Source organism: Marmota marmota, unplaced genomic scaffold (assembly GCF_001458135.2).
Source record: "Marmota marmota marmota unplaced genomic scaffold, marMar, whole genome shotgun sequence".
Lineage (NCBI taxonomy): Eukaryota > Metazoa > Chordata > Mammalia > Rodentia > Sciuridae > Marmota > Marmota marmota.
The window spans coordinates 8594402-8603941 of NW_025999913.1; the positions used below are offsets into that span (position 1 = coordinate 8594402).

At 45.6% G+C, this 9540-nt stretch overlaps 1 protein-coding gene across 1 annotated transcript; it reads left to right on the top strand.

Moving 5' to 3' along the window:
* Nucleotides 1–198: 198 nt before the first annotated feature.
* Edn1 (endothelin 1) lies at nt 199–7122 on the top strand. The gene is made up of 5 exons (XM_015494019.2): nt 199–792; nt 2388–2556; nt 3977–4135; nt 4292–4405; nt 5890–7122. Exons 1-5 carry the CDS (start codon nt 729–731, stop codon nt 5990–5992), a joined length of 609 nt encoding a protein of 202 aa, XP_015349505.1. The 5' UTR covers nt 199–728; the 3' UTR covers nt 5993–7122.
* Nucleotides 7123–9540: the final 2418 nt, after the last annotated feature.

Consider the following 9540-nt stretch of genomic DNA (forward strand, 5'->3'; position numbering starts at 1 on the left):
CCCCCCCCCCCCCCCCCCGCACACAATACAATCTATTTAAACTGCAGCTCATACTTATCATACCAATGGTATGACTTTTTTTCTGGAGTCCCTCTTCTGATTCTTGAACTCTGGGGCTTGCAGCTTGCTAAAGGGGAAGCAGACTCCGGCCCTGCACGGGCAGGTTTACCAAAGGTCTCTAATGGGTATTTTCTTTTTCTTAGCCCTGCCCCTGAATTGTCAGACGGCGGGCGTCTGCCTCTGAAGTCCGCAGTGATTTCCTTTAGAGCGCAGCCTTATCTCTGGCTGCACGTTGCCTGTTGGTGACTAATAACACAATAACATTGTCTAGGGCTGGAATAAAGTTGGAGTTGTTTACCCCCACTCTATAGGGGTGCAATATAAAAAGCCGGCCCGAGAGCTGTCCAAGTCAGACGCGCTTCTGCCTTGGAGCCGGAGCGAGCGAGCGAGCGAGCGGGTCCGGGTCTCCGCTGCTGCTGTCCCTGCGCTCGGCCGCCGCGTGCGCTCGCAGAACGCCTCTCCTGCCTTCTCGGCTGGCAGAAAGGGCTTTTATTTTTATTTTTTTATTTTTTTTTTGCCTGTGAAAGGGCACTTAAGCTGGAAGGATCGCTTTGAGATCTGAATAGCTAGAAGCGCTTCTAGGGAACCGAAGCTCTTTTCTTCTGAGTTCAGTTCGCGAAGGCTGGCCTTTTTTTTTTTTTTTTGGTTTATCCTCTTTTTTTTCCAGAATGGATTATTTCCCCATGATTTTCTCTCTGCTGCTGGTGGTTTTCCAAGGAGCTTCAGAAACAGGTAGGCACGGCCGACTCGGGAATCTGGGTACGCGAATGTCTTCTGATCCACCTTCCTGAAGTTCTTGCGTCTGTTGTCTCCCCTTCACTTTATTATTGCGGCTCAGAGAGCAAAAGTATCTGGGAAGGCTCGCTCCACGGTATTGAAGTTTCTAGTGAAAAAAAAAATTCGATTCAAGATCAATAGCTTTCAAATGACTTTTTAAAATTGTTATTGCAAAATGTATTTTCTTGACTTAAAAAAAAAATAACTCAAGAAAAAGTGAAGGAGCAGCTGCCGTTTAGCCAAACGTACAGTTTGCAATACGTGTGTTCATACAGGTACATGGTTTGCGCAGGATCTTATTATATCTTATTTGAACACTGCCTCAATAGTGTGTTAATGTGTAAAGTATTTAAACATTCCAGCTTCAAGCCAAGGAATTTTATTCAAGTCACTCAAGCACTATGTGAGCTGTAAAATCACCTGCAGAAGGACAGTGTGTGGAATAACCCCCTAGGCGGTTTCAGGATGGAGCAGATGTTTTCTTTAAAATTTGTCATTATTGACTTTAGGTTTCTTTTGGCAGATTTTTGGCATCCCAAACAGTGTGAGCTCTATTTTCAGTTGTATTCACCTGTCCTGGGAGGGAAGCTGGGATAATTCTTAGCTGCTTAAGGATTTAGACAGTATGTGTGCATCTTTTTTTTTTTTTTTTAGGGTCAATGCACTTTTTTTGTCTTTTCATGACCCTGACCAAAGAGAAAGGGACGTCAAGGGAATGAAAATCCTGGAATGTGTCTGATCATTTGAAATGTACAAAATCAGGCAGATAAGCTGCATGGCCAGATTGTCTGTAGGAAGAGGCAATACTGTGTTAGGGAAGAGGGAGATGGTGCATCCCACCGTCACGCTGCAGAGGGATTGTGGATTCAAAGTCCTCAGAACCTTTCCTAGGTCCCTTAAGTGGCTTCTTGGTCGAGGTTTCTGTAGTTTCCCACCTGAAATGAATATTGCAGAGTTAATTTCTCTGCTGTCTCTAATCATGTCTCTGATAGATTTCAAGTGGTCTGTATCATACTATCATATATCAACTGGACCACTCTACTATGTGCCCTGTATAAGGTATAAAGTGGTTGGTACCTCCTAAAGGGACGCACACCCTGTGTGGGGAAGTGGTCCCAAAGACAGGAATAGTCAATGTTTTAATTGTCATCAGCCAATTTTAAGCCACCCTGGGTTGTGCTGTCTTATGAAGTTCCAAGCAGAAGCCAACTCAAATTTCAGGTAGAGAGTATTTTGAAGCATTTCCTTGAAGGGTTCTTCCAGGGGGCTGGTAAGTCCCTGTTCAGGTGTTTATCTCTTGTGCATTTGTATAATCTTCCTGCAGGTGGATAAGCCAGCCAGGGTAAAGGTGAAGTCATGTTAAGGAGGAAAAAAAAAGAAAGAAAGAAGCCCTTTCCTTCTGTTGTGTTTTTGGCTAAGAACAGTGGTAACCTTCATCTGCTCTGATCTGCTGTGCTAAATCTGGTGTCAATACTGTGATCCAGCCTGTCTCTGGGCATCGGAGGAGACGTCCCTCACTGACCTGCTTTTTCTCTCCTCTCTCTCTGCAGCTGTCTTGGGAGCTGAGCTCATGGCCGGGGCTGAAAGTGGAGGGGACAAGTCCCCTCCCAACACAACCTTGAGGCCCCACCGGTTCAAGCGCTGCTCCTGTTCTTCCCTGATGGATAAGGAGTGTGTCTACTTCTGCCACCTGGACATCATCTGGGTCAACACTCCCGAGTGAGTCTCTAGAGGGCATCGTAACTCCAGTCTTTCCTTAACATTGACTACCCCAGAGCCCCGTTACCAGCATTCCTGTGCTGGGGAGTACCTGGCTTAGGATCCGAAGGCACCCCTTCTGACAATGGGGAAGTGCATTAGTGGACACGATACTCAGACAGGACAGCTTGATTCTTAACCACTGAGAAGAGGGTCTCCTGATGCCCTGTGGCTCAGGCCACTCATTATGGGATAGAAAGAAGGGCTGATGACAAGCCACAAGCTTCTGAGCACTGCAGACGAGAAACTAAGTGAGGGAGGTCAGCGGTGGGTGCAGACTGGGTCTGGGGAGTACGTTGCCCAGGTCCTGTGTGGGTTAGGCCCACCTCTGCTTCTCATAGGAGGGTTCAGGGTCAGAGGAAGAAGGGATCGCAGAGAGTTAGGATCCGATGCTTTCATTTTACTTACAGAAAAACTAATATCCCAAATACTGATGTCCCTTGTACAGGAGTAAGTTTGTGGCAGAATCAGAACCGGATCCTGGATCTCCTTTTTCTGTACTTTCTCTTTAGAAAAGCCTATTTTAAGACAAAAATAGAAATACCACCCTTGGGTGTCTCTTCCCCTTCTAAGAGTAAAGAAAAGCTGTGTTCTCCCTTCTGTCCTGAAAACCAGTTTATCCATCAGAAGTAAAAAGTGAGCACATTGTGGCCTATGTTATGGCAAGAGATGACCAAAATCCAAACCAGACTGAACCAAACCACCATGGGCCTTGTACTTCCTTAGTGAGGTGGTTCTTCCAAAAAGAGAACTTTATTCTTTAGGTGAGAGTCAAAATGGACCCCTTGCAAATTCTTGGCAAACCTTCTGACATAAGTTCTACTGCCATGGGGCTTCACCAGACTCCAAGAGAAATGTGCAAACTTGTGCCTCCTTCCCACAGCAGGGGCACTTTTACCATTATCCTATAATATCGAAATTGAAAATAGAGTTTAAAAATCGTATAAATCCTGGTTTTGCCTTAAGATCTCTGCTCTTTGCTCCTCCCCTTGAGCAGCTATTACCTTAAGAGCATTTTAGAAAAGGAAGAAAATATGAAACAGAAACAAGAACAGAGATTTCATGATTTGGGACAAAAAACAAACAAACAACAAAAAAAAACAAACAATGTTGCCTAGATGGAAAAGAAATTGAACTTTGTTAAGAGTTGAGATGACCCTTCATTGAATCAGGAAAACTGGTTTTCCCTTGGGTGGGCGTACACCCTCAGGTCAATGACGGGCATGTGTCCCCGGTGGTTGCCACACTGTACATTCTTCAGTAACTCTCCCCAGGGCTGGGTGACTAGCTCCCTGTGTGTCCCGTGGAATGGGTTTGCCCCAAAGAGTGTGCCATTAGGAAGACTATTAATTATGCTGATGTTTCTCTCTTTCCACAACAGGCGCATTGTTCCCTATGGGCTCGGAAGCCCTTCCAGGTCCAGACGATCCTTGAAGGACTTGTTTCCCATAAAGGCAGCAGAGCACGGGGGCAGATGCAAGTGTGCCAGCCAAAAAGACAAGAAGTGCCAGACCTTCTGCCAAGCAGGGAAGGATCTCAGGTGAGTAGAAGCACCTCTGCTCCCTCAGTGCATTGTGCAGCCTCCTGGCTTCCTCCCCGAGGAGGCTCCTTTCAGAGAGAGTTGCAGGGGTGTGGAGGGTCAAGTTGAGTCTGAAGGTTCCACTGCTGAAATGTGTTTTCCTGGGTGTTTTCACAGGGCCCAAGACACGATGGAGAAGGCCTGGAATAACCGTAAGAGAGGAAAAGACTGTTCCAGATTTGACAAGAAGTGCATCTATCAGCAGCTGGTGGCGGGAATAAAAATCAGAAGGTAAGATGCTCCTAAGAACAGTTGCCCTGCTCACCGGTGCCCACGGCCCATGTGGCAGTCCCTCCTGCCCACGTTTGGGAAAGGGCTTTGGATACAGCGGCAAAGGGGCTCTTCATAGGTGTCCCTTAAAGAGAGCGAAGAAATCCCTTTCAAATATTTTGATGAAGCCCTCAGTACTTCAGCAAGTAGATTTTCCCAAGCAAAATAAACCCCGAGACACCTCTGTTGTTTGACCATGTCCAGTCTTTGCCTGAGTACATGTATTTGCTTCTTTCCTTGAGAAATTAAAAAAAAAACAAACAACACTTCAAGGAGAGGACTTTTTTTTTTTAAGTCCAAGAGCCAGATACAGTCAAGTTCTTTCAAAAGTGGCAGTTATTCAAATGGCCAGAGGGACAATAACATCATGAGGAAGGGCTGGTGAGATTTGAAACATGTTCGTTTTTCAGGTTCTTCTTATTATTTTTTTTAAATAGAGGAAGGCATTTGTGGAAAGTCAGCGTCGTTCCCAGAGTTCTCTCATTTCTTAGTCTGTTGTGGGCTGGGATGGAGGGGCCATCTGGATGAAGCAATCTCGTGGGGTTGCTATGGGCAACTCTGCAGTGATGACCCTTCCGAGTCCTGAAGGTTTTGGAACACTCAAGCTTGAGGGAAGCAGCTTAGGTTCAGATCTGTCACATGTCCTTCATATCCCTATTATGGTCTCTGGAAACTTTTCCTAGAAACCCAAGGGCAAGGAGTTCTGTGATCAAAGTGTTCAGAAGCCAGGCTTGGCAGTGCTGAGCCACTTCTGGCTTGTTTATGACTGACGTGGAGGACAGCTCAGCCAGTGTCCCTTCTCACCTGCCATGGGGCACACTCTGTATTTATCTCAGGCCAGGAGTGCCCTCTGCTAGACCACAGGGGCTGAACTGACCTGAAAAATGATTTTTTCTAGTAGTTTGTACCATGTCCATGGTTACATCAACATAACAGCTCTTTCCTCTTTTTTTTTTTCTTGCAAACAAACAAGCCCAATATTTAAAAATTGCCATATTTTCTTTGAGGCTACCCAGATACCTTTTCTTTTTTCCTTTCTTTTTGACTTTTGTCTTCAATTTATCATGTGATTTAGAAGATTCCTCTAACTATTGTGCTAAGTTTCTCCATAGTAGCAGAGGTGGAAACGAGGCTACAGAAAATATTCAAACATCCCTGGCTTATTTTAAAATCGTATTTAGTGGCCAATTCACCTTAGACATGACTGTATGAACTCTCTCCCCGTTTTTAGGCAAAAGGGCAGGCTTTATTTTCACAATGGTAATAGATGCCAGTTGAGGTTTTATCGAAAACCTGTTTATCACTGTTGTGGTCCATGGTGAAAGTTCAGGAACCAGGTCTAGATTTGTTTGTGCCAAATTCTAATTTTAGAAATTTCTTGGGCCAAGGAGCGATTTCTTCTTTATTTTTGTAACATTTTTTTTCCTTCCGTCTTGTTTTAATAGGTTGGATGCCATCAGAAACAGTATCAAAACATCTTTTCGTGTTGCAAAGCAAAAAGCCCAATCTTCCAGAGAGAAGAATGTGACCCACAACAGAACACATTGATTACAAATCTTCTGGGCCCGTGTGAAGCCATCGCCTCCAGAGAGAGAGAGTCCCGTGGCTGACACTCTTCTCCTACCGCAGTGGCTGGGATCAGAGCAAGAGAACCTTCCCTGCCTAGACTACTTCTACTCCAGACTGGCAAAGGACCAGCGTCCTCATTCTGAACATTCCAAGAAAGGTCTTCATTGGCTCCATTGGTGGTAACTGCTTTTGTGTCTCAGGTCTTTGGGAAAGACAAAGGACTGCTCAGAAAGCAGAGACACCGTGACACCCGTGACATCCGAATGGGGTGGCATCCTCTAGATGGAGGAAGGAGATTCCACACCAGGGTGGAGTTTCTGAAGAAAGTCCTAAGGGAGAATTTGTGTCTGACTCAGGCATCGGGCACATTTCAGGGAGAAACTCCAAAGTCCATGCAAAGATTTTTCTAAGGACTGAACAAATTGAAAACAAACTCGAAGAAGGACAAGTAAAGAAGAGGGGGGGAAAAAAGACTTTGTTTTTAAGTCATAAAGTGCAAAAGTGAAAGAAACTGTTACTACTGTAAATCGGGATGAGTTTCATGAGTATGAGTCTACCTCACCTATCTTGCACTCCGGCAGATGTACTTTCCACTTTTAATTCTCGCCTCCCCAAATTCTTTCCCTTCCTCCCAGCACCCTCAACTTCCCATGCTAAATCCTGGTCCCATTGATGTCTGGTCCCATGTGTCAGGGGTAGATAAACATTCCGATGCTTATCTTCTAGCTCTGATCCGTAAGAAGAAGATGACCCTTCAATGAGGAGACTCCCTTACCTTGAGTTTGGGGAACACAATGGTATAGGGTTGTTTATGAAAGATACAGGGAAGGAGATGTTGGTTCTGCTTTAAAGCAGTAAAATTATTTTCTTTTATATAACCGACGAATGGAAGAGGTTAGATTGAATTCTGATGTACTTATTTTTTTATAGATATTTATATTCAAACAATTTATTCCTTATATTTACCATGTTGAATATATGTCTGGGCAGGCCATATTGGTCTATGTATTTTTTTTAAAATGTGTATTTCTGAATGAAATCGAGAACATGCTTTGTTTTGCCGGTCAAGGTAATGATTTTAGAAAATAAATATTTTTTTCCCTACTGTACTGAATTTTGAATCATTTCTGAAACTCTTGAAGAGCGGGCCAAGGGGGAGAAGAATTACCAAGGGAAATGGTTCAAGATGGTTTCCTAGAAAGGGGGCAGGAGGAGGAAAGGAGACCAGGCTGATCCAGAGAGATCGTGGTTTATATCTTAAAAGTTGCTTTTAGATGGCGTCACAGCAAAATCAACACAAAATGAAAAAAATAAAAATAAATAAAATAAAGCAGCTTTAACTTCTCTGTCCTCCCTTGGATGTTGTGTCCTACTTCCCCGTCACCTGAAAAACTCTCCAGGGACTTTATCCATTAACGTCACTCCTCCAGCTATGGGACAGGATCCAGGTGGTGATAGGTGCTTTCTCCATATTAATGGGCTGGCGGAAGTAATGGAAAGACGACCCCTCGCAAGACACCCAGTGGCACGCCGTTCAACATTGCAATCACTCCTGGAAATGGCCCATCTGTCAGAGCCAGGAGAGAGCAAGGTTCCTGCTGGCTTCATATTTGCTCAGATTAAGAATTTTGTTTATTGAGGAACATTGAGTACCGTGGCTTCTTCATGGTAGTGCAGGACTGGCCAGGTGCCCGTGGCAGCAGAGACACCAGGTGCTGGTCCTGAGTCACCTGCCCTGCAGCACCACTCTCCTCTCCACTGCAGGCCTCCTCTGGCCTTCCAGACTGTTGGAGCCAACAGGGTTGTGAATGGCCATTACCCACAAAAGCTCCTCCGAGCTGGGAGGGCCTTCAGAAGCCTCACCGCCTTCTCGAAGAGTGGCTGACAGGAGGCCAGCACTCAACAGGCATTAGCTCCTGGAGATCACTGATCAGTGCCCCAGCAGGGGGACCACCCTCAGGTTGGCAATTCTCATCCCCCTTGGCCCACTCTTATCTGTTTAATGAGGTGGTGGGGGGGATTTTTCTAACAGCTCCCCAAAATGGTCTGAGGTTACATGAAGACGTTGAAGGGGCACAAAGAAAACAGACCCCAACTCGGGGATAAAACATGGACCCTGGGATGGGAGGGGCGCTGAGTAGAATAGTTCCAAAGACCACACAGCAAGGAAGAGCGGTGGAGTTGTTTTGCTGGTTTGTTTTCATCAGCCCGACTTTTCCATCTCTCTCCCGGTGCTCCCTGCAAGGAAAATGAAAGGTGTCTGGCAGCTCCCGAGGACTTGAGGACCAGCCTTAAATTGCATTGGGAGGATCTTCAGAAACTCCTATTTTCCAAACAGAGAAGAGAGTCCACAATACTCAAGGGCCATACAAAGTGCGGGGTGAGCTGACGGGCTGGTCTCTCACTCTCCCTGCTGTTTTCCCAGTAAAAGCCCAGTTTCTGGAAGCCCCCTTCGAACAGATTTCTCCCTTCACACTAATGGCCCAGCAGAGCTTTGATCTCCAGACTCCAAGCACCAGCAGACCCTGAGCCCCTGGTGGACCCCGGGCAGGGAGAGGTGACCTTTGGCAGGGGGAGTGGGGAGAGGACCCCACTAATGGGAACTCACTTTCTCCCCAGGGATTGTCTTCTTTTATGGTAGGAACTACAGGCTTAACCACCTGTGCTTTCCCAAAACAATTCAGGGAATTATACTAAACTAGAGTTGCCCCAGGAAGACTCTTGCTCATGTAGAAAAACAGAAAAACTTTAATTTTTTCCCTGTGAAAAAGCCAAGGTCCAGAGAGGGAAGTGACTGACCTAAGATCATACAGTAAGCTGTAAGCTGTGGCATCTCTGGCGACAGAACTCTTCAGTTCTGGAGAGCTTGCTGTTTCACCCAAAGGCACCTAGAGGTCAGTGGAAACAGATGTCCAAGCAAACCTTCATGAAGGGTTCTGTGTGGTAAAATGCAAAAGCACTCTATGAAAGCTTGGCCTCCCAGCCTTACTGATAGTGGTTGGGAGACTCATCTCCTCAAGATGAAAGAGAAGAATCAGGGCTGGGGGTGCAGCTCAGGAGTACAGCCCACGACTTCCTGTTCAAACCCCAGCCCAGCCAAAATAAAAATACAGGGAAAGAGAAAAGGGGCTTTGAGAGGCAAACACACCTTACTGCATCATTAAGTAAATTTCTACAGGCAGAATAGAGTACGATTAGGAATTTCTAATTACTATTGTTTTAGATTTAATTACCAAATGATGACTCCATAATATAAGTGAAAGAGAATTCTTTGGGTCATTTCTCTTTCATTCTATAGGGAAGGGCCAATGTGTTTTACAAAATTTCCATGTCTAAAATCTTCAAAAATGCTTTTCAAGCCAAGTTCTCAATGTGCAAATCTGTGCTGTTTCCATATCGTGTTCTCGGCGGGGTTCCTCCCACCCTGTCTTCCTCCCTCATTTCCACTCAGTCTGGGGTCCTGAGTCTGAAGCTCAGGACAGCAAGTGTCTTTGCTCCCGTGACCTCCGGGGTTTAACCACAACCCC